Here is a 23,376-nt window from a genome sequence, read left to right as displayed (position 1 = left end):
GGAGGGGATCCCCCTTGCTTCTGCCCACAGGCCCCATACTGCAACTGGGGGCGGCCAGCCTGGGCCTCATACTCTTTTTCCATCTCTGCGCTGTACAAAGCAATGTTTCCTTCCCCGCTAAGCTGGTGCCTCTGAACGAGGGTGGCTGCCGCAGCTGCCAGATGGTTTCCAGCCGGGCTGGTTATTTTAGGCTTGCGAGACCCACTCATCTCATTGCTAATATCAGCAGTTTCGTTTTTCCTATTTCCCATTCACTGTGATAAAATACTTAGAGCAGAACTGTTAAGTAATCAGAGATTCCCCCACAAATGACCAACCAGCTGGGGCTGTGCACACAGGTCTGCCCACCCCACCTGACTCCCAGGGAGACAGAAACAAGACAGGCAGAGGGTGGGGTGGGACCCCACCACCTAGGGACTGAGGAAGATTGACTGGGAAAGTCAAAAACTGTGACCACCCCAGCCTGGTGTTAGGGTCTGTCAGGTAAAGAGGAAGATGCAGGGAAACAGGACCAGCAAACCTAGGACCACTGTGGAAGCAGAGAAGTCAGTGATCCTGGCAGATGGGCCCAGTGTCCCTAGGGGAAGAAAAGCCACAAGCCACGAGAGAAAGCCAGACCAGGCCCAGGGGCTTTCTGGGTCTGAGGGTGTGGCTGGGGAGAGAGGCATCTTCTCAGGGTGCCAGGAGAGGTTCACTATAACCTTTCCAGGCCTCCTCTGACCCATCAGGCAGAGCAAGTGGGGGGGGGTGGGCTCTTGCTCCCCAAAAGTAAAGGACTAAGCCATAGCTCAGGGGACTCAAGGCCACACATGCCAGACGAGGTAGGGGAAGGTCCAGCTCATCCTCACTGTAGCCAGGGAGGACACCCATTCTCTGAAGGGACAAGAGGCTGGCCCTCATCTCAAGCTCCCCCAAACCTCAGGAACTAAGGATCAAGGATGTAGGGATGATCGGAAAGGACCGAAACTGCCCACAAGAGGGGCCTGAAAAGGAGAAGACCCCGTAGTGGGGCAGGAGGCAAGAGCAGCTGGTCTTCTCTGCCCCCCTCTCTGTTGCCCAACTCCCCCGTCTCTCACAAGTCCCTACCTGATTCTCCTAGGCATCTTTCCCTCCCGCTCCCCTCCCCCTTCCACGCCCCTCCCCCACCCCCCTTCGCCTGTTCTCCCACCTCTGTGGAGGTGGAGGAAGAGGGGGCGGGAGCCAAGAGCAGGTCTCCTCCCTCCAACATAACCCAGGACAGTTTCCTTTCCGCTACACAGACAACTCTGAGCAGCCGAGGAGGAGGAGGAGGAGGAGCAGGAGGAGACAGCGGCGCCCTTGAAGGCGGCACAGCCAGGGGCTCTGGGCATGTGGGTCCAGCAAGTGCCCTGGCCACTCACTTGGGCTCTGCTGCAGTTGAGCTGGCAAGCAGGGTGGCTTCTAGGTACGTGGCTCTCCTAGGGACGTGGGATCAGGGTTGGTGGCTGGGTCAGGGCTTGAAGAAACCATCACCCTAAGTCCCTGTCACTGAATACGGGGACACCTGTGCCCCTGGTTGCTCCGATCGGCTCCTCTTTTAGCCCTCGGTGGGTTTTACAGGTGGAGTGTCTCTCGGGGCTCAGAATCTGCTCCCCACTTTCTCTCAGGCAGACTGAACATCTGTCCAATCTCAGCTGATCATTTATGTCCCTCCCTGTGGGGCAATGGTGGGTCTGGCCAGAGCTCTGGCCTTGGCCACTGTGGCCCTGCTTCAGGATTCTGCCAGGCCCTGGTGTCCTCCGCCTTCCCCTGTTTTTCCTAGCGTCGGGGGCATCCCTATATGAGGCCCGCCCTACACGCTAGATAGATGACTGGCCATTTCTTTCCAAGGGGATAATCAGCTCTGTACCCTCATCCGGCTCGGCTTCCTGTGCTGCCATTTCTGGAGGGCTCCAGACTGCACATTCCTGGCCTCAGCGCATCTGTGGTCAGCACTGGGGAGGGTGAAATGGAGGGGGTACTGTAATCCTGGTCAAATTCCTGCTAGCGAAAACTTGACTTCCTGTACTCCTCATGCCCCCATACCCCTTGACCCCTGCCCTGTGCTCTCCAGACTTCACTGGGAACCCACCTTCACTGGGAACCCAGGACTAGGGGGAAAGTCACCTATCTCCCAAGACAGGGCTACTCTTGTAGAGCATGGGAGAGTGACCCAACCAAGCTTACACCCTGCGCTGCTCTAGTGACATCCCCTTGCTCACATAAAGCCTCAGTCACATTCACCCCAGCCTCTTCAGTATCATGAGAGCTGGGTGGGACTGGGAGCTGGGTGCTCATCACCATGGACCCTCTCCAGGTTGCAGGCCACAGCTTGGGAGGCTGGGGATGCTTTCCCTCCTTGCTGGCCTCTGTTAGGAGAACCCCTGGGTTGTTGTCAGGATTGATGAGGAAATAGACCTGAACATCATAGATGGTCCAAGGCCCTATGGATGAAAGATGTCCCTCGAGGGAATCTAGGGACAGAGAACGAAGGGATAAGGACCATGTGTCATCGGAGAGAAGGACCTGAGACAGAAAGGGGGCTGTGACTCACTCTGGTGACCTGGCACGCTGGGCATGTCCCCAAACGCAACTTCGTGACAAAGTATGGAAATATAGGTGTATCTGTACAGGCTTGCTTTAGATGGCGTCTGACAGATGTCTGGAAGCTGGCATGCCTCTTTCCCCATTGGAATAGCTTTGCACCGAGCACTCTCCATGGCCAGTGCCCTGCCAGCTGTTCCCATAGACAGCCCCTCTCACGCTTATTAGTGATACATGTCTCCCAGCCTCAACAATGACTGCCTAGGTAAGGAAAATTCAGGCTTGGAAATGGACCATCTTGTATTCAGACTAAAGGCAGGCATAGTGGAGCACGCTCGTCAGAAGTTCAAAGCCAGGCTGGGCTGCCTTGCTGACAGACCCCTTCGGAAAACACTGTTAGTCCACAAAGCCGTTGGTGAGCACAGTGACCTTTGTGAACCTCTCTGTCTCGTTACCGTTTTCTCACCTACAATTTTTTCTTTTCTTCTTTAAATTTTCCATTTCATTATTTTATCTTTTGTGTATGGGCGTTTTGCCTGCATGTAAGTGCATTATGTGCGTGCCTAATGTCTGTGGAGGCTGGGAGAAGGCACCGGCTTCCCTGGAGCTGGGGTTATATAAGGTTGTGAGCTGCCATGTGGGTGCTGGGAACTGAATCTGAGTCCTCTGGAAGAACTGCCAGAGCTTTAAACCACTGAGGCATTTCTCCAACACTCACCTACAATTTGGGGAAAACAATTATTGCCTCGTGGGTCATGAGATTTACTCAGACCATTTATGAAAACCGCCAAGCACATCCTAAGACACATTTCTTAAAGTCATACTTGCTTTTTTAATCTATAATTTTGAAAAATATGAATATGCATATATACATACATGTCTGCATATTTATAACTTATTAAGTCCATTAAGCTTTGCTCATATGTGCACATGTTCATATTGACCACTTGAGAGTGGACAACCTATGTGGAAATTCGTCTTTGGGGCCACTGATTCTCCCTCTCTCTTTAGCCATTAACCTCCTATAGCTCTTCCTATGGGGCTAGGACCGCGTGGAATTTCCTCTGTTCACATCTGTGTAGCAAGTGGTGTTTTCATTCTGCTGGTCTTGTGTTCAGTCTGCCATGGCTGAGAGTTCATGGATGAATTTTCCCTGTAGTGTCTAGGGAACACTCTATCAACAGGTATCCTGGGTCCCTGGATCCTACAAGCTTTCCACGATCTCTTCTGTGATTTCCCTGAGCCTTAGGTTCAGAGTTTGCGTTCCAAACATATCAGTTGGGGTTGTGCAGTCTACAGGCACTTACTCTCTGCAATTTGAGCAATTGGTTGTCTCTGTAATTACCTCCTTGTGTTGCAAAAAGAATCTTCTTTGATGAGGGGTGAGAGCTACATTTATTTGTGGGTATGAGGATAGATATTTAGAAAACAGTTATAGATAGAAGTTATAGATAGATACATGATGATGATGATGATAGATAGATAGATAGATAGATAGATAGATAGATAGATAGATAGATAGATAGATAGATAGAACTCTGTGTGTGTGTGTGTGTGTGTGAGAGAGAGAGAGAGAGAGAGAGAGAGAGAGAGAGAGAGAGAGAGAGAGAGATTAATTTAGAAAACTGACCTCTTTGAGGCAATGTTCTCATCAGATTGCCCAGGCCAGTCTAAAACTCAAAATTGTCCAGCACCAATTTCCCAAGAGCTGAGATCACCAGCACAAACGATCTCACCTAGCTTATTGGTACTTTGTGGGCTTGGCTGGACCACTTTCACCAAGTACCACAGCTAGTGGAGAGGGGGTTTAGGAAGAATGTCTCGGGCTTGGGGTTCTTAAATTAGAACTCAAGATAAGGAATCCTCAGTGTCCGTGAGCCAATATGTTCCAGATCTCCCTTCTGCCTCTGAATTTTCTAACAATCTTTGGGTTCCTTGGTACCTAGACACATCCCCCCACTTCTGCCTCATGCATCAGTCAGTGTCCATAATTCCCTCTCTACATAGACACTAGTCCCACTGAGACCCTACCCTACTCCAAGGTGACCTTATCTTAATTAATCCCATAGCTAGCTCCCACTGCTAGCAAAGTTCTATCCCACGGTGCTGGAGTAAAGATTCCATTATGAGTTTAGGAACAATTCAGCCCCATCTCCCGTCTCCTCACATCACTGTGATGTTCTGCATCACTAAGCATCAATGGCAGATGTTAGAAAACCCTTTACACCTTATCCCTTGGGGACACATCCCCACCAAGATGCAGCTAGAGCTCTGACATTGTGCTTCGGGCTGGCTTGCTTCTCGCTGGCTGGAACCCTTGAGGGCGACGTGATTTTGGCTGAGTGTCTACATGTCCTCTGCCTCCACTTTGTCTGGGTTAGCTTGTGCCCTTAGCAGACTAGGCAAGAAACGTGGTGTGTCATCTGGGGCATCTCACATCTACAGCCCTGATCGTCTTTGTAGGTGCCCTTCTGGGGTCCTCACACTGGGGACTTTTATCCAGGTGGACATGGGGGATACAATCCATTTGTAATGAGTAAGGAGACCCCCCCTCACCCACCTGACCATGCTTTTGTCATCCCAGATGAGTCTTGCCTAAATAAGGTATTGTATGCTTCTGTGTGGTTATGATTTGGCCTCAGCCCACAGGAGCCTGTGGTCTGCAGTGAGCTTGTCGTGCGGCCCTCCAGGCTCAGGCTCAGGCTCAGGCTCTGACGGAAAGGACTCTCCCTCTCAACCTCCCTGTGCTAACCGGGACATGCCACTCACCCATCCACTTGCCTCTGTACATGAGTTCAAGAACAAGCCCAGGGAAATCAAGAAGACCCCGTCATCTCTGAATTATACCTTGTATACAGAACTTTGCACCGGCTAAGGAGGCCAGGAAGGCTCCCTGGGGGAGATAGCCTAGCTTAGTCCCTTTTCTGTTGTTCTAACGGAACACCACAGAGTGGGTGATTTATGAAGGACAAGGTTTAATCATCTCAGGGTTCTAGGACCTGGGAGTCTGAGGTCAAGGGGTGGTCTCCAGCGAGTCCTTCTCTCCAGTGGGGAGACTGTGGAGTCCCGAAGTGGTTCCGGGAATCCTAGAGAAGGACACAGCAAGCGCTCAGTCTTACAGCCCAGCCTCTCCCTCCACAGCATACGATTGATTCAACAGTCTTTGAGTGGGCACCCAGTTACCTCCAGGGCTCTCCCTTCCCGGTATCACTAGTACATGACTTTGGGGTTAGTTTTCAGGGGTCAGACATCCACCGGTGGCATGATTGCAGGGTGAAAACTCCCAAGTAAGTTGGACAGGGGTGGAGCAGAAGAGCAGAAGGCTAAGTTACCACCATTGGCACCTCCACACGGGGCCTCCAGAGGCAGGAGCCCTGGGACAGTTTGGGCAGGGGAAAGGGGCCCTTTACATTACGTTCTGGTACTCACACCTCACCATGTTGGGGGACAAGGGGTGAGTTCAACTAGGCTGGCTCTGGGTGCATCCCCAAAAGGGATCCCAGCCAGTTGCAGGTTCCCAGATTCTGTTCAGAGACCCACAAGGTGAGAGACAAAGTGACCTAAACACGAAAAGGGGTCAGATCTCCTCATTGGCATGCACACCGCCTAGTGAAAGGCAGGCTCCTCTGTTGATTTTCACAAATACAAGGAGCATGTGTGTGCATCGCTGTACATGCACACGTGTGTGAACATGTAACGTGGAGACCAGAGCTCAACATCAGGTATCTTCCTCAATCGCTCTCCGCCTTAATTTTTGAGACAGGCTCTCTCTCTGAACCTGAAGTTCACTGCCTCAGCCAAATCAGCTCTCCCACAAGCCCCAGGGGTCCTCCTGTCCCTGCCTTCCCATCCCCAGGACTATAGGCACACACTGCCACCCTGGACTTGTTAGATATGGAAATCCATCTCCTCACATTTACTCGGCAAACACTTGAGCAGCTGAGCCAACACCAGAGGCCTGGGAAACTTACGGTGTGTCGATGTGGGTGTCCATGGGTGCGCGCACCTATGTGCACGTGTGTGTGTGTGTGTGTGTGTGTGTGTGTGTGTGTGTGTGTGTGTGCCAGAGGAAGCTGTCCTGCCTGATTGCTCCTACTTTTGTGCAGATTATACCCATTAGTGGTTAACTCTGAGTCACCAATAAGGCATCAGTGTCACATTAAGGAAAGGAAGTGGGCCCTTCCCCTTCGAGTCATTGAACCAGGAGACAGTCCGGATTAGAATTCTCTACTTCATGCTCCGCATGTCTTTCTCCGTCTCTCTACCGTATGATCGGAACCTGTGCCTGCCTAGTGGCTGTCTTGTGAATCTGGCCCTACGTCTTTTTGTCTTCTGTTCAGTGTGTGTTGTGGCTCTCTGTGTCTGTGAGTGGTGTCTGCTGTTGTATGAGCTCTGTGTGTGTGTGTGTGTGTGTGTGTGTGTGTGTGTGTGTGTGTGTCTGTCTGTCTGTCTGTCTGTGTGTCCGTGTGTCTATCTGTCTCTCTGTCCGTCCATTGTAGCTGTCTGTATCTGTGACTGGTATCTGTCTGTTGCATGAGCTCTGTGTGTCTGTCTGTCTGTCTGTCTCTGTCTGTCTGTCCGTTGTAGCTGTCTGTATCTGTCAGTGATGTCTGTTTTATGAGTTGTGCAGGTGTGTGTGTCTATCTGTCTGTCTGTCCCTAACAAAGGACTTTGCACTGTCTCTATTCAAGAGCATAAAAAGCTCATACAGCGGAGAGAATGGGGTACTTGACAGCAATCTTTAACAGAGTTTTACAAGGGATGAAATCGTCACTGACTCTAACTGATCTCAACTGACCCAGATGACAAGCACCATTGTCAAGCAATACTCATAAATGGATGCTTTCAACCTTTGTGATAGATTTCAGACTATTGCTGTACTTGCTGCTTCCAGCAAATGATACACATGCATTATCTGGGTCAGGGTCATGGAAGAGTAACTTAAGATTTCAGCTATGCCTTGCTTCAGTTATAAAAGTTGATCACACGGAAAATCCAAGGCATCTTACATTGTTCTCTTAAAGGAAGGTTCAAGTGAGGTTTGGAGGCACAAGGCTTTAATCCCAGCACTCGAGAGGCAGAGGCTGACAGGTCTCTTGAGTTCGAGGCCAGCCTGCTCTACAGACAGAATGAGTTCCAGGACAGCCTGGGCTACACAGAGAAACCCTGTCATAAAAACCAGAAGAAAAACATTTTAAATGCAGGTTAAACAAACGGGCTGAGTGCACAGTAGGACAGCAGTCTTAAATCTTAGGTGACACCAAGGTGTGTTTTTAACTCTGGCTGTGAGGCCCAACAAAAATTCCAGTCTCTTAAAATGTAAGAGAGATTTTCAAAATATTACATTGCCTCACACGTAACTCCCTTGAGACAGTATCTTCCACTAAAACTGGAGCTTGTGTTTTTCAGCCAAGCTAACTGCCCATCAGTCTCCTGTCTCTGCCTCCGTGAGGCTGATGTCACAAGCACATACTGCGACAGCCGTCTTTCACACAGATGCTGAGGATCCAAACTCCCATCCTCAAGTGTCCTTACCCCCTGGGCCATCTCCCCAGCTCTCCTTTCTCCCTCCTGTGAAATTTCCAATTGTGCAAACAGCATCACAACAGTTTCATGGAACTCCCAGCGCAGGGACACAGGGAATCCTCATCCACTGTTCCCAGAAGTCAGCACGGTCACAGCCCCTCCCCACTCGCCGCTCTTGGATGAATCAGAAGTGTCTGTCTTTATCACAGCAGGACAGCTCTTGCCCGTAGTCAGCACCTAGGAAGCAGAGGGAGAATCGTGAGTTCAAGGCAAGGCTCGGCTGTTTAGCCAGCCTTCCTGTCTTTAAAAGAGAAGCCACCGTTAATGTGTTTTAACCACAGTGACACTTCACTTTCATCTACCTGTACGCTCTCCCAGGCAGCCACAGAATGAAAGGGAGACTCAGAAGTACTGTACTCAGAAGTACAGTCTAGGGCCTCAGCCACTGCAGTATCTGTCTCACTTTCTCAGGACTGCTGGAAAGTCTTGGTGCTGGACCCACCTAGCCGCCATCATGGCAACAAGGTGCTCCCAGCCCACTTCCTGGCAGCTCCTTAAGGGGCCTCTTCATTCCTGGGTGGCACTTTACTCCTTTGGATGAACTGGATGCCGGGGGTGGGGGGTGGGGGGTGGGGTCCTCCATATAGTGTTACTACTTGTGACCTCCAAAGGCAGACGCTCTCTTACCTAAGCCCAATCCCTCCCCATAGCAGGAAGTCTCCACGCCGTCATCCCCCGGGCCCACCACAGGCACGCTGAGCGAAGGCACATGCCAGTTCAAGGAAAGAATTCCCCAGGGAGATGGCTAAGAGGGGCAAAGAGGCTATGGGGGGGCAGAGGGAGCAGGGACACAGGGGGCCCCCAGGACCTGGACAGAGCAAGGCAAAGCCCTGGGATGGACATAGGCAGAGACCCACAAGAGGACAGAGACCTGGGAAGTCAACGGCCCTGCCACCAGAGGAAGAAATAGCAGAGTCAATGAGGAGACGAGTGACTCAGATTGTCATACATTTAGGCACAGGGACCCGGAGAAACCTGGAAGCAAGCAGTTGATGAGGCTCTGGACTCCAGTGTCCACCCAAGAACTCATCTGGGGCAACCTAGAGGCCAACTTTGAGAGAGAGGATGGCAGGTGGTTCCCTGAGGACACGTCACGGTCCCAAAGCCTAGTGGATAGATCCCATCAGAGGACAGGAAGTAAGAACTGGACAGAGGTGCCCGGTGTGTTCACAGCTGCCCTGGGACAGGTGTGACAATCCTGCCCAGAATACCTAAGGGGAACTGTGCCTTTTGGTTCTCTGGGGGGGGGGGAGGGGTTCTGGTCCTCATGACCCTGGAAAGTCTTGAGAATCTGTTTGGAGATCGATGGTTAAGTGTGGTTGTGGTGGTGGATTTAGGGGGTCGGGGGTAATGCTGTGTAGACTGAAGGTTACCTGGAGTGCTTGTAAAGGGACACAAGGTCTCTAGTTCCAAGGAGGGAGGCCATAGACCAGACCACCGTGATAGAGCCTAGAGGGGTGAAGGTGGGAAAGACATGTTTGCTTTGCCAAATCTGCGTCTAACCTTACTATAGTTGCTGGAAGTGTTCTTGAAAAAAGGCTTGTATGTTTCTTGAGTGACTGTTTAAAGACACTGTTTTTAAAGCATTGACAGTACTGTGTTGTGACATGCTAGCTGTGTGTGGTTTGGCCAGATCACCACAAGCCAAAGAAAGAGTATACTGTAGCCCCGCGGTGTTTGTATTGCCTCTGAGAAGGGACAGAACCTTCGCTAAGATGGGCAGATCTCACCCTGGCCACCCCCAGCCTGGGCCTGGCCCCTCCAAGGATCCATGACACTGCTGGTCCTCTTGGCCCACACAGACCTACATGGACCACTGCCCAGAACCATGTGACTTAGACTTTACCAACTGCATGGGATCCGGGGACCCTGGCCCCTGAGGAACTCCAGGCCTGGCTCATAGACCACGCCCACCCTCAGGTCCACATGGCACTGGATCATTAGCAGGGCATGGCGTTGTTCATCCATCATCCATGGGTAGCCAAGAACATCGAGGAGGGGAAATGACAGCCCTGCTTCTGTCCCAGGTTGCTATGGAGACCATGTCCAGGCAGGGCTGCATGGTGGGAATGTCTCAGGGCCTCCCTCTGCTGAAGTCTTCTCGCTCACTGCAGATAACTCCGTCAAGTATCTCTGGCTTCCTTTCTGAGCTAGAGGAGACTGCTTGCATACACCTTGCTGGCCGGGTGTTCCGGCCATCGGTTCTCCTCTCATTCATTTCTCTCCATCACTGGCCTCTCTTGTTTGCCTCTGACTGCTGCTCTCTCTGTGCCTTCTGAGGCTGAACCTGAGCTGTGGCAACACAGCCTCACTCTTTGCCACCCTGGGAGGGAACCATGCCCAGTAAGTGTAGTCAAATGCCTCACATTGAATACAGTGAGATACAGTGCCCTGGGCCATATAATTGGGTATAATTCCCTCACTATGTGATGCAATCTGTGAGAAGAGGGGGCAGGGGGCTGGAAAGGGATCAGCTGGGGACAATCTCTGTTTTGCACTGGCCCTTTCTCTACAAGTCCCAGTTGCCAAATGGCTGCACAGGCCAAAGGCAGAGGGAGCTGGCAGCAGAGGCGGGGCTGAGGCCAGAGCGTATTCAAGAATGCCTCTGTGGCTGTTTCCTGTGTGCATATCAGTCCTCCCTGCAAGTGTGTGCTCAGCAAGTCTGGGTTCCCTTGACCCTGGCCTTCTGACTGTACCTATGTACTTGACTGCAGGTTCAGCGGCTGGCATCACGTGGGTCCCAGCAGGGGGTGTTTCAGAGTACCAGGGGGAGGTGATATGTAAGTGTGAAATGTATGTGGCAAGAAGCCTGTCAGTGAGATAGGCCCTTGCTGAGAAGAGCCCCAGGGCCCTGCATGATGTGTGGGGCATCCCTGACAAAGCCCTGGTAGCCATACCATCCAGATCATCTTTGTTTCGGGGAGTCCCGCAAACCGTGGGAACCTCTCCTCCTGTCCACTTGAGGGACAGTGACACAGCTAATCTTTGGAGGCTCCTGGCTGTGACCTCTGATATGGCTGGAAGACATGGCTGCTCTATACCTTCTGCTACCCAGGGCAGCTCTGTCATGCTGGATGGTCTCCCTGGGCCAGGACAAAGCCTGGACCCCAAGTTTACTCAAGAATATACTACCTCCAAAGTCCGGGGTTTTATGGAAGTCCTGACACTCCCACACCAGCATCCCACTGGCCCTTCAAACAGAACTAGACCAGTCAACCAGAAGGCTAGGGCTGAAACATGCAGGTCAGACCTGGGGTACCTCGTACAGGAGTGGGAAGGTAAAGACATCTGGGGGGAAAATCCCAAATTCTCAAAGGACAGAAATATGAATGCCAGACAGAAGCCTCCAGCCTCTAGGTTATGCTAAAGGAGGAGCCCTGCTTTTTGGGGGTGGAGAATCACATCCACAACCTGCAAGAAGCTACAAGCTCCTTGGCAGGGGGACTGCTTAGGAGATTCTGACCTGGGGTGTGTCTGAGAGAACCGTCCCTCCCCCCAGGGTTTTTAGAAAATGGTCAGAGAAGGTGCACACACCCCTTCCTCACAGATCTTTTTTCTCATCCATCTCAGAAGTCCCCAACGGGCCCTGGAGGCCCCTCACCTTCTCTCCAGCCTGGCTCACAGTGTCAGAGGGAGCAAATGCCACCTTCACCTGCAGTTTCTCCAACTGGTCCAAGGACCTTATGCTGAACTGGTACCGCCTGAGCCCCAGCAATCAGACTCAAAAACAGGCTGCCTTCTGCAATGGATTCAGCCAGCCCGTCCAGGACAACCGCTTCCAGATCACACAGCTGCCCAACGGGCATGACTTCCACATGAACATCCTTGCCACGCGGCGCAATGACAGTGGCATCTACCTCTGTGGGGCCATCTCCCTGCCCCCCAATACGCAAATCAAGGAGAGCCCTGGAGCAGAGTTGGTGGTAACAGGTGCGGCTAGAAAAGCCTGAGCAGGAGACCCCCTCCTGCCTAGGGACCTGCTAGGTTCCCATCTGTAGCTCTGCCCAGCACCTTGAGGACCCTGTCCCCCTCTCTCTGGAAATCCTCAGATGCCCATTTATCTTTAAGGGATGGTGGAGCCTATGGAAGTAGGTTGGGTGGCCAGTCACTGCCCATCCAAAGTGGACAGCCCTTAGGACTTGGAGAGGGCAGGACGGGTGCCCCTAAAGAGAATACACTATTGGTGTCCTAGAGCTCTATCCTTTGTGGTCCTGTAGAGAGAATCCTGGAGACCTCAACAAGATACCCCAGTCCCTCGCCCAGGCCAGCAGGCCAGTTTCAAGGCTTGGTCATTGGGCTCATGAGCGTCCTGGTGGGTGTCCCTGTATTGCTGCTGCTGGCCTGGGTCCTAGTTGCCTTCTGCTCAACAGGGACGTCAGGTAAGGCTCGTCATACCCCTGCCCCTGTCCTACCAAAATCAAAGCCTCAGGCCTTGCAAATAGCCGGGCTGGCCAGTCTCCACCCACTGTGCCTCCTTCCAACACTCTGCCGTCTACATTCCTCAGGGCTCCTGACTGTCATGGCGCCTTGTAGTCACCATACTTCACACATACTTTGACCATCGGAAGGGCCTGTGGTCACCAGAAGGGGTTTATGTCACCATACTTCGCACACACCCTAACCACTACAAGAGCCTGTGGCCACCTGACCCACAGCTAGCCCCAGGATGCTGGTTTTACTAACAACTAGTGAGAGTTGCCATTTTGTGCGGCTAGAAGGAAGGTCTAAGTCAGCCTTCGGGCCCTGTCACAGATGGACCATTCCTTCAGTGCCATCTCCAGGGGCCCCCTAGCTAAGTCTGGTCATCAGGCAACTAAGAAGCCACATGGAATATCTGCTGCATGCCAGCCGTGTGCTATGCGCACCAGGGAAGGGGATGCAGATATGCATCCTTCCCTGTGGCAGGCCCATATTCCACAACTCATGGCCCAAGTAGGAACTCCCAGTTACTGAATGGGAAGGGCATGAGTGGGAATGGAAAGCCTGATGCCTGCCCATGGTCTAGAACTCTTCAGGGCCTGGAAACTCCTACTCCAAGACACGCACGCACGCACGCACGCACGCACGCACGCACGCACGCACGCTGCCAAGACATTCTCAGCAGCTGCCCTCTAATTCAGAGTATGTTTCTCTACAGAGGCCAGAGGAGCTGGAAGCAAGGAACAGTCTCTGGTGAGTCTGGGTCCCCTTTGTTGAGTGGTCCGTCTCAGTCTACCCCCAGGACATGGTACAGGCAGAGAGACCATGGAGGCTAGGAGCTGCAGCCTGGGGAACTAAGCTCATACTTCCTACCAGAACTCTAGAGCCATATCCTGCTGCTCTTCCCACCCGCTGACCCCAGAGTGCATAGCCCTGTCATGTCCAGCATGGTCACCGCTTAATCTCTTCTGAGCAGAGACGAGTGTAAATGTCACATTTTGGAATCCTAGACCTTTAAGAAGGCCAGGAACCATTTAGAGATAGAAACTGAGCCGGAAACAAAGGGGCTGCATGCCAGATCTCAGAGAGGGCAATGGGGAGAAGGGACAGCTCTTAGGTCCCAGCTCCAGCTTCAGTGACTGCAGTCTCTAAGAAGAACCTCAAATCCAGTGATAGGCTAACCCGGCGTAGGGGATGGTTGGATTAAGTGATGCACACACTACCCCCAACTGACTACACAGATGATGACTCTTCTTCTCCTTCTTCTTCTTCTTCTTCTTCTTCTTCTTCTTCTTCTTCTTCTTCTTCTTCTTCTTCTTCTTCTTCTTCCTCCTCCTCCTCCTCCTCCTCCTCCTCCTCCTCCTCCTCCTCCTCCTCCTCCTCCTCTTCCCTTGAAGAAGCAGGACCCTTCAGCAGCACCTGTCTTCAGTGTGGCCTACGAGGAGCTGGACTTCCAGGGACGAGAGAAGACTCCAGAGCTCCCCACCCCCTGTGTACACACAGAGTATGCCACCATTGTCTTCACTGAAGGGCTGGGGGCCTCATCCTTAGGACGCAGGGGCTCAGCTGATGGCCCTCAGGGCCCCCAGCCTCCAAGGCATGAAGATGGACACTACTCTTGGCCCCTTTGACCAGATGCTTCAGCCATCAGCATCCTGTAGACTCTCCGCAGAGAGCACCGGTCCATTCCTCCATCAGGAGGAGTGTGCAGGCTACCGTGCAGCCAAGGCTCCCAGGGTCTGAGCCATCTGGAGTGACAGCCCAGCACTTGTACCAGTTCCAACACATGCGTTGTTGAGTGATGGTTCTCTTAATGTTTACCACAAGCTGGGAGCAGCAGGCATCCCTGTTCCCTCTTGTCACGAAATGCAGAGCTGGCCTGAGCCTAGGTCCCCTGAACCCTGCTGCTGGGTACTGTCAGGGGCTCGAGTCACTGTAGCCTATGGCCTCTGGGGACCCTGTACCTGGAAATGGGGGAACCCTGATTAGAGACTGCCTGTGAGGCACCCCCACACCAAGGAACTCCAGGTACACAGTAGACACAGCACCTAAAGCTGCCCTTGAGAGACACTCGAGTGGGAAACTCATAGGCTGGGGGACCCAGGGACCCTGACCTAATCCGAAGACCTGGAGAGGTTCTGGTGAAGACCAGAAATGCCCCTAGCTTCAGGGGGTCCAGGAAGCATGAGCACTCACCGGGCAAAGGCTCTGTGAGCGTCCCTGCTGTCCTTCTGCGTGCACAGGTACCTCAGCTCTTTCTACGGCTGGGAAACTGAGGCAATGGAAGGAACTGACAGAGCTAGAGACCCACCCATACCTTCAGCGAGTGCCTCTCCCTACTCTCCCCCTAGGGACCAAAAGGACAGGTCCCATGTCAGCAGCAGGGAAGGGGAAACAGAGGCACATTTTGACTTCTACTAACTGTGGCCGTCTTGGGCAGCGATTTAGGTGTTGGGGTCCCTCCATTCATCCTCCCCTGGAATCTAGTTCTGGCTCCCATTCACACTGTGGCCATGAAGTGGACCAATGGTTTTAAGGGTCCCCTTGGCACCTCAGACAAGCAAGGTAGCAAGAGCTTAGCTGTCTGGTGGGCACCCATCTGGCCAGGGCTCAGGAGTCCCTTTCCTCTGGTTCTAGCCTATTATAATTAAATGGTCACAAAAGCTTCAAGTTCTGTTCTATTTCTGGCGGTGTTGGGGCAGGGGCGGTAAAGGAAGAGCTGGGGGGCCATGCCGAGGCTCCAGGCGAAGTAGGGCAGGTCACCACCGTCTTCATGCCCAGCCTGAGTCAGTCCTTGCCATTACTGAAATACAGTCACTCCCTAACCTCATCTCCATTCGCCATCCTCACATTGACATGTCAACACTCAGCTATGGAAGACCCCAAGTGCAGAGGTGGAGGAAGAGCCATGCTCCCCACACCAGGGTTTCCAAGGGTCCCATAGCTACAGATCCCAAGCCTCAGCCCAGCGGGAAGGTGCCCTGGTGTCCCCCGTGCCCTCCTCTGTGAGTCCTTCCAGGCGGGCTTGGTGCCATGTGCTGGGAGTCATCTCAGGAGGGTGGGTGAAGTATAACTGGTTATGAGAGAGGTACCTGTGGGTCCCTCCCCAGGGCACAGGACAGGACGTTTCAAAAAGGATAAATTTGTCCCCAGCCCATCACTAGCCTGGGATCTTGACTTTTGACCACAGAGGAAGGCCGGCAGCCCTCCCCAGCCTCTCTCTGGAGACCAGACAGCTGCCTTTGGGTGCTGCAGCAACCCACACACTCCCTAGCCCTTCGAGTCCCTCCTGAGCTCATTGCCATTGAGCAAGGGAGAAGGAGATGCCATGTCCTCAACAGGAAATGTCAAAGAAGAGATGCCAAGAGTAAGCCAGGGTTCTAGAAAAACTCACCGGGGCTACAGAAAGAAACCTGGTCACCCCGCTGAAGAAGGTGAACATTAAGCAGCTCTCCACTGTTCAAGAAGCCCTCTTTGGTAGCAGACAGTTGAGTGATGGCCCGCTCCCTCTATCACAGCTACAAATGAGGCATTACTTAGGGCAGTGGTGGTTCTCTACCTCCCTAGCACTGGGACCCTTTAATATAATCCCTCACGTTGTGGTGACCCCCAACCATAGAATTATTCCGTTACTACTTTATAACTGTAATTTTGCTATTGTTGTGAATCATAATGTAAATATCTGATATGCGACCCCTGTGGGAGTCGTGACCCACAGGTTGAGAACTGCTAACTTAGTAGTATACGAGATGGCTAAAGAAGAAGCCAGGGCACAGATGTACCTCCCCACAGGACACAGGGCTCTGCTTACAATGGCTCCATGCCACAGATATGGTAGCTCTTCCTACTTGGTCTATAAAGTCAACATCGCAGGCAAGATAATCACACAGGAAGGATGAAAGCAGGCCCCAATGCTCGTGCGGGGACCAGCAAGGAGCAGCCTGAAGTCCCTGAACCTATTAGGTGCTGGCATCCCCCTGGCGTGGTATTCCCACCACAGACCACACACTTGCACAGTAAATACTTGCAAGAAGGTCAAGTAGGTGAGGGCGTGTTCCCAAAGGGCACGGGTGCAGGGCACACCCTAGCTATGCAAGAGCCTCAGTCAAGGAACAATTCAAATTAAGATGGACACGTCGGGCTCCCAAAGTGGAAGGCAAAAGCCTGGAGGTGGTGAGAAATCCCGTACGCAAACTGGTACGGTAAAACATCCATACCATCACACCAAGATCCAAATACAAGCTAAACGGAGATCTGGAAGTCTGAGAAGGAGAAAATCCAGACTGTCATGGAAAAGTTGGCAGGAGACGTAGTCATCAGTTCACCAAAATGTGTGGTGCACATTCACCTTTGCCTGCTTATACGTGGGTGCGTATACAATGTGCATGTCCATGCATGTGTTATGTGTATATCATCTGTTTATGCACATGTGTGTACAGTTGTGCATGAATGTGTTTGCCATATGCAGGTCACATGTTCATATGCATGTTGCATACATGCCTGTGTTCACACACCCACATCCACACACGCCTTAAACACTGAAAGAGCATTAAATTTTACTCATCATTCCCCCAAGCTTATAGCATTCACCTTTGTCCGTCTGCTCCCTGTGAGGAAGGGGCGGGGGGGGGGGGGGCACAGGGCTGTCAGTGCTGAGCCAAAGCTACACACACCCAGCCACAGGGATCTGAACTGGCCCAGGTCCTCTGGTCCCCATCAGCAGGCTCAACAATTTGATCAGACTCAGCACAAAGTGCAATAGGGATGGCCAGCAACTCACTGTGTCTGTAGACAACCAAGTCAGAGTTGTGCCGAAAGACAAGGGAACCAGGTGGGCAGCAAAAAAGACCAGAATTGAAATCTGATAAATACACCTTGAATGTGTTGTTACAAGAACATCGTTACGAGTTAAAAGAAGAACATCGTTATGAGTTAAAAGAATATAGAAGGGATGGAGAGTAGGAAGGAGTATTCAAAAAAAAAAGGAGGGAGGGAGAAGAGGAGGAGGAGGAGGAGGCACAGCGGGCGGGAGGAAGTGGTCGTTCACTCAACGGTTCTCTGAACCTCCCGCCCGGCTCTGGGCTGCAAGGCGCTTCTGGGCCAGGCCATCCGGTGGTGGCAGCCCCGGTTCAGATAAGAACTGAGAACAGCAGGGACCTGTCAGCACTTCACATCCGCTTTCCCGTAAAGCAGCCGCTGCACCTCCCCGCACTCATTTTTTCCGTCTCCTCGCTCTGCCCCGGCACATGTGTCACCGCCTGGCTGAGACCCTGCGCCTACCCCCTCCCACTGCGCTGTCCCTAACCTCTCACCGAGGCTGCAGCCTCAAGCGGGCTCTTGATGTGGCTGGCTTCTCTACCACAAATCAGAGTTGACCCGGGGGGAGCAGGACCCAGGTGTCCAAGCTATCTACCCACGCTGAGCCCCACCCAAAGGGTTTCTTCGCTTTTCTCTCCGCTCCCCGCCTCTCAGGTGCTGATGCCCTCCCTAACTGGTTGCAGAGGTGGACAGAGGCTGCTGATTCAATTAGGGTCTGGCCCTATTGGATGGAGGAGGCAGAATCAACAGGAATCTGCCAGAAGCCTAGCCTCTAGAAGGCAGGACTGGCCCCTAGACCCCGTGTGAGCACTAGAGGCTGAGCCCTGGTGGTCTCAGCCATACAAGGTCAGTGGACTGGACCGGTGTGGGTGGGGCCCCTTTGCGTTAGGGGAGCTCTGGATTTTTTAAGGATTCAAGATGTGGAATTCCTTCGGGGACAATCAATCCATCAAGGCTCAGCGACATCACTCCCAATCACTGGGGCCGCTCAGGGCACACCTCGCTTCCCTTCTTGAACAGATTCAAAGTTTGTTTTGTTTGAGACAGGGTCTCACTAGCCCTGGGTGGCCTGAAACTCAGAGATCTGGCTACCTCTGCTTCCAGAGTCCTGGGATTAAAGATGTGCACCACCACACTTGGTGCTTAATATTTTGTAAAAGTGTGTGTGTGTGTGTGTGTGTGTGTATGTGTGTGTGTGTGTTTCCACAGATTATGGGCATCATTGGTATGTAAGTGTCTGTGGAGGAGAGAGAACATTTGATCCCTTGGAACTAGAGTTTCAGGCAGATGTGAGCCACCTGGTGTGAGGGCTAGGAACTGAACCTTGGTCCTCTGCAAGAGCAGTGAACATCATTAACTGCTGAGCCATCTCTCCAGCCATTGGAGAGACCTTAGGGTCTCTGACCTGGTCAGCCTCCCCTTCTCACTAACAGGATCCCCTGCATTTGTCCAACCTCCAGAAACCTGACCCCAGGGTGTGGCCAGAGGGGACTGCTACCAGGTAGCAAGCACCCAGGGATACCTGGTAGACATTAGTACACTACTGACCTGCCCACCACATGGTCATACAATCTATAGCTGTTTTGAGGGTTTTTTTTAATCTCAAAACTCCAGAACCAAATCATTACACGGGCAGAATGTTCTTCAACCATTAATAAAATAAATAAATAAATAAATAAATAAATAAATAAATAAATAAATAAATAAATAAATAAATAATAAATAAAGGAATGCTTGTGTTCCACATTCACAGGAGCTTCGTTCATGAGAGTGAAGAGGTAGAAGCAGCCCATATGTCCATCAGGGAAGAAGTGAATGAACCAGATATGGTCCACCCGCACAATGGAACATTAGCCTTGAGAGAGAAGGAAACTCTGACATGCGCTACACCATGAATGAATCATAACGACAGTGTACTTGGGGAAGCAAGCTGTCTGCGTGAAAGGCAAACTGTGACTCTGCTCACACGAGGAGTGAAAGTCGGAGATGGCAAGTCAAACGGTGGCCACCAGGACCTGGGGGGGGCGGGGATGACAAGTTCATACTTAATGAGGACAGAATTCATTTTTATAACAAGGATCTTTTTCTTGTCTGGAAGGGCAGTTCCTGAGCCCAAAGTGCTGGCAGGAAGATGTGGCTTTCTGCCTAATCCCAGAAGCTGCCTGAGCTAAGCGAAAGGGAAGGATTCCCCATCTGTGAGCATGTGAGGATTGGCACCCCTCAACGAAGTAGGGGGAAACTGAGGCCCCAAGAGGGTTATCCTTAGCAGTCAGAGCTTGCCAGGGTAACAGGATCTACAGGACCTAGAAGGAGAGACTTTTAGGGCTCTTGTGACCAGGACAGGCAGCAGGCCACCAGATGTGGGGACAAGGTGAAGCCAGTGCTCAGAATGTATCCCTTCTGGAGGGAAGCTCCTCCACTCAAGACTTGCACAGCTGCGGCAAAGTTCACACGCTACACCGTCCACGGTGTCTCTCAGTCTGCCACCGCAGTCATTAATCTCATCTGAAAATGAATCCCAGTGACAGCTCAGTGGTTAAGAGCAGGTACTACTCTTTCAGAGGGACCTAAATTTGGTTCCCAGCACCCACATCAGGCAGCTCGTGACTGTCCATAACTACAACTCCAACTCCAGCGGGATCTAAAGCCTCTAGCTTCTGCAGGTACCTCCAATCTTCCTTCTCCCCCACCTCTTCTCTCTCTCTCTCTCTCTCTCTCTCTCTCTCTCTCTTTCTGTGTGTGTGTGTGTGTGTGTGTGCATGTGTGTATATGTGTTAAAAAAAAAAAAAAAAAAAACACCTTCCCAGCAGCGCCTGGGCTGTGTGTGACCCACAGCTGGGTACCACACCCTGACCACATAACCACCTAGCCTGGTCAAGTCCCAAGTAAACTAGATGGAACAGGGATCAGGTCCTGAGCTCTTCCTGGTATTGACAGGCTCTTGAAGGTCAGACAGGAGCCATAGGGCAGGCACACCCCCGCCCCCCCCCCCACTCCCCGAGAGCCGAGGCAACCCTGTGGCTGTTCACATTTTCAAGTTTGTGAGCCGTGGGGATGACTCAAGATTATGCAAATATGCTCAAGGACATGCAAAAAATCATCTACTTTCTTTTCTTAATTTTACAGCTTTCTTGTGACACATTTTTAATGGAAAGACTTCATTTTTTAAAATTGTTTTGAGTGTGCAGAAAGTAGAAAGCTCCTATGTATTCCTCCTATGTACAGACAGCGAAGTACAGAGTCCCTACATTTAACAGATTTAGGGACAGCGTTTGCTGCTACTGCAAATCCACACTCACACATGGTCTCACAGAGCGCCGCTTCCGTGGGGGCTCTGTTGTTGGTGGCACTGCAGTGGGCTTTGGCAGGTGTGTAGTGACATGCCCTGCCTTTACAGAGCCCTATCACGTATTTTCACCGCCCTAAAAGTCCTCTGGAAGCAGGAAGGCAAGGTCAGATGCACACAGCTGTGGGTCATAAAAAGATTAACTCCAAGATTCAGCAACCAAGAAAGACCATCCCTTGGACTGTTCCAGAGCTCCCACCTCCCCAGGGAGTGTGCAAAATCCTCACAAGAAAGATCAGTCACCTACAACCTACAAAAAAAAAAAAATACAAATCAAAAATAAAAATAAAATAATCTTTTAAAAATCACCACTTTAAGGGACCCCATCCTGTTTGTTCTGTTCCAAAACTAAAATATAAAACCCCGAGCTGGAGAGATGGCTCAATGATTAAGAGCACTGGCTGCTCTTTCAGAGGTCCTGAGTTCAATTCCCAGCAACCATTTGGTGGTTCACAGCCATCCATAATGAGACCAGGTGCCCCCTTCTGGCTTGCAGGCAGACTTACAAACAGAACACTGTATACATAATAAATAAATCTTAATAAAATAAAACCCCTGGATGTGGTAATGCAATATTCTAAAAATATCTCTGACATTCTAAGAGACTGGAACTTTCCTGGACCTCACAGCCAGAGTTAATACACCTTGAAGTACTTAAGACCCAAGACTGCCATCCTGCACTCACCCTGTTTGTTTAACCTGCCTTTAAGAGAACAATGTAACAGTCAACCTTACATGCCTTGGATTTTCCATGTAATCAACTTTTATATCTTAAGCAATGCATAGCCAAAATCTTAAGTTACTCTTCCATGCCCTGCCCCAGATAATGCATGTGTATCATTTGCTGGAAGCAGTGAGTACAGCAATAGTCTGCAATCTATCACAAAGGTTGAAAGCATTCATTTATGGGTTTTGTTTGACAATGGTGCTTGTCATCTGGGTCAGTTGAGATCAGTTAGAGCCAGTGTCTTAATCCCTTGTAAAACTGTGTTAATGATTTCTGTCAAGTATCCCATTCTCTCCCCTGTATGATGCTTTTTATGCTGTTCAATAAAGACAGTGCAAAATCCCTTGTTAGGGACAGACAGACACACACACACACACACACAAACACACACAGAGAGAGAGAGAGAGAGAGAGAGAGAGAGAGAGAGAGAGAGAGAGAGAGAGAGAGCTCATATAACAGACAGACACCACTCACAGACACAGACAGCCACAACACACACTGAACAGAAGACACAGACACAGGGACAGAGTCACAAGACACAGGTTCAGATCACACAACAAACACACAAAGGATGGAAAACACAGGGAACATAAAGTAGAGAGTTCTAATCTGGATCTGTCTTGGTTAAATGACTCCAAGGGGAAGTACTCCAATTTCTTTCCTTAATATGACACCAGTGCATTATTGGTGACTTGGAGTTAATCACTAAGGCAAATAATCCACACACCTGGACCTGAAAACAGTTCTTGAGTCTCTGGCTTGCTCAAGCCCATTCCCACTCTGTGGAAGATACCTATACTTCCTTCTCTAATGAAAAAAAACAAACAAACACTATATTTAGCTACTGCATTTCTGTGTCTTAGTAAGTTCTTTGTTCAAGACACAAAGGACCTGGAGATCAGATCATAGAAGACACCCAAGATTTTCCACAGTCACATTCTGAGTTCTGCATATGCACACGCGCACACGCGCGCGCACACACACCTACCTTCACTCAAACCCTGACCCCTGCACTCCTTGGCTTTGCCTTCTCTAGAAAGCCCCGTGGATGCAATCACACAGTAAGAGACTTTTCATATGGTCTTTCCTAGCAATGAGCATTTGAATTTCTTCACTGCCTTTTCACAGCTTGATAGCTACTCTGTGAACTTTTCCTGGGAAAACAAACAAGTATCTTCTCACCCCAGATAGGGCCCCACAACAGAGAAAACTATTTCCCTCAAGTCTAGTTTGGTGAACAAGTGACTGTAGTGGTTTTACTTGTTTGTTTGCTCATTTGTTTTTCGAGATAGGGTTTCTCTGTGTAGCCCTGGCTGTCCTAGAATTTTCTCTGTAGACCAGGCTCTCCTTGAACTCACCTGATCCACCTGCCTCTGCTTTCTGAATGCTGGGATTAAAAGCATGTGCCGCCACCGCCTAGCTGACTTTAAAGTTCTTACAGAATGGATGAGAGCTTATTTACAAGAGCACGGGAAACTTATAAACAACTACACCACTGAATAAAATGTCTTTCTCAGCAAGTTAGCAGTTTATATAGCCTCAGGGAGGAGTATGGCTTTATAAGTCACTCCCCTGTCAATCATTAACTGCATTATAATATGTTTATTTGCAGAGAGATAGATTGATTAATAGATGATAGATAGATAGATAGATAGATAGATAGATAGATAGATAGATAGATAGATAGATAGATAGATAGATAGATAAAAAGATGGATGGATGGATGGATAGACGGACGGACGGGCAGACAGACAGACAATCTCCCCAGAGAGGGGCAGGGCCCAGAAGCAGTTAACTGCTGATATATTTTCAGAGAAAAACTGCCTTCTAATTCTCTCTCCCCAGAAACTGTTAAGTGTATATTCTCAGGAAGGGGCAGAGCCTTGGATCCCCTTCCTCTCTTCGATGAAGGAACACCCAAGGGCCCAATCTTCCGAGA

At 50.9% G+C, this 23,376-nt stretch overlaps 1 protein-coding gene across 2 annotated transcripts; it reads left to right on the top strand.

Annotated features, from left to right (window-relative positions):
• The first annotated feature begins 1,255 nt into the window (after positions 1–1,255).
• On the top strand, positions 1,256–15,211 carry Pdcd1 (programmed cell death 1). 2 transcript variants are annotated; one of them, XM_076549687.1, is made up of 5 exons: positions 1,256–1,423; positions 11,698–12,057; positions 12,345–12,506; positions 13,265–13,299; positions 13,950–15,211. In XM_076549687.1, exons 1-5 carry the CDS (start codon positions 1,348–1,350, stop codon positions 14,175–14,177), a joined length of 861 nt encoding a protein of 286 aa, XP_076405802.1. In that variant the 5' UTR covers positions 1,256–1,347; the 3' UTR covers positions 14,178–15,211. The 2 variants fall into 2 exon arrangements, with proteins under 2 accessions (XP_076405802.1, XP_006989638.3); XM_006989576.4 differs by having other exon boundaries at positions 13,944–15,211.
• The last annotated feature ends 8,165 nt before the right edge of the window (positions 15,212–23,376 follow it).

The sequence above is a fragment of the Peromyscus maniculatus genome, chromosome 13 (genome assembly GCF_049852395.1).
Source record: "Peromyscus maniculatus bairdii isolate BWxNUB_F1_BW_parent chromosome 13, HU_Pman_BW_mat_3.1, whole genome shotgun sequence".
Taxonomy (NCBI): domain Eukaryota; kingdom Metazoa; phylum Chordata; class Mammalia; order Rodentia; family Cricetidae; genus Peromyscus; species Peromyscus maniculatus.
Note: the sequence above shows the minus strand (reverse complement) of the source record. Positions and strands in the feature narration are given on the sequence as shown.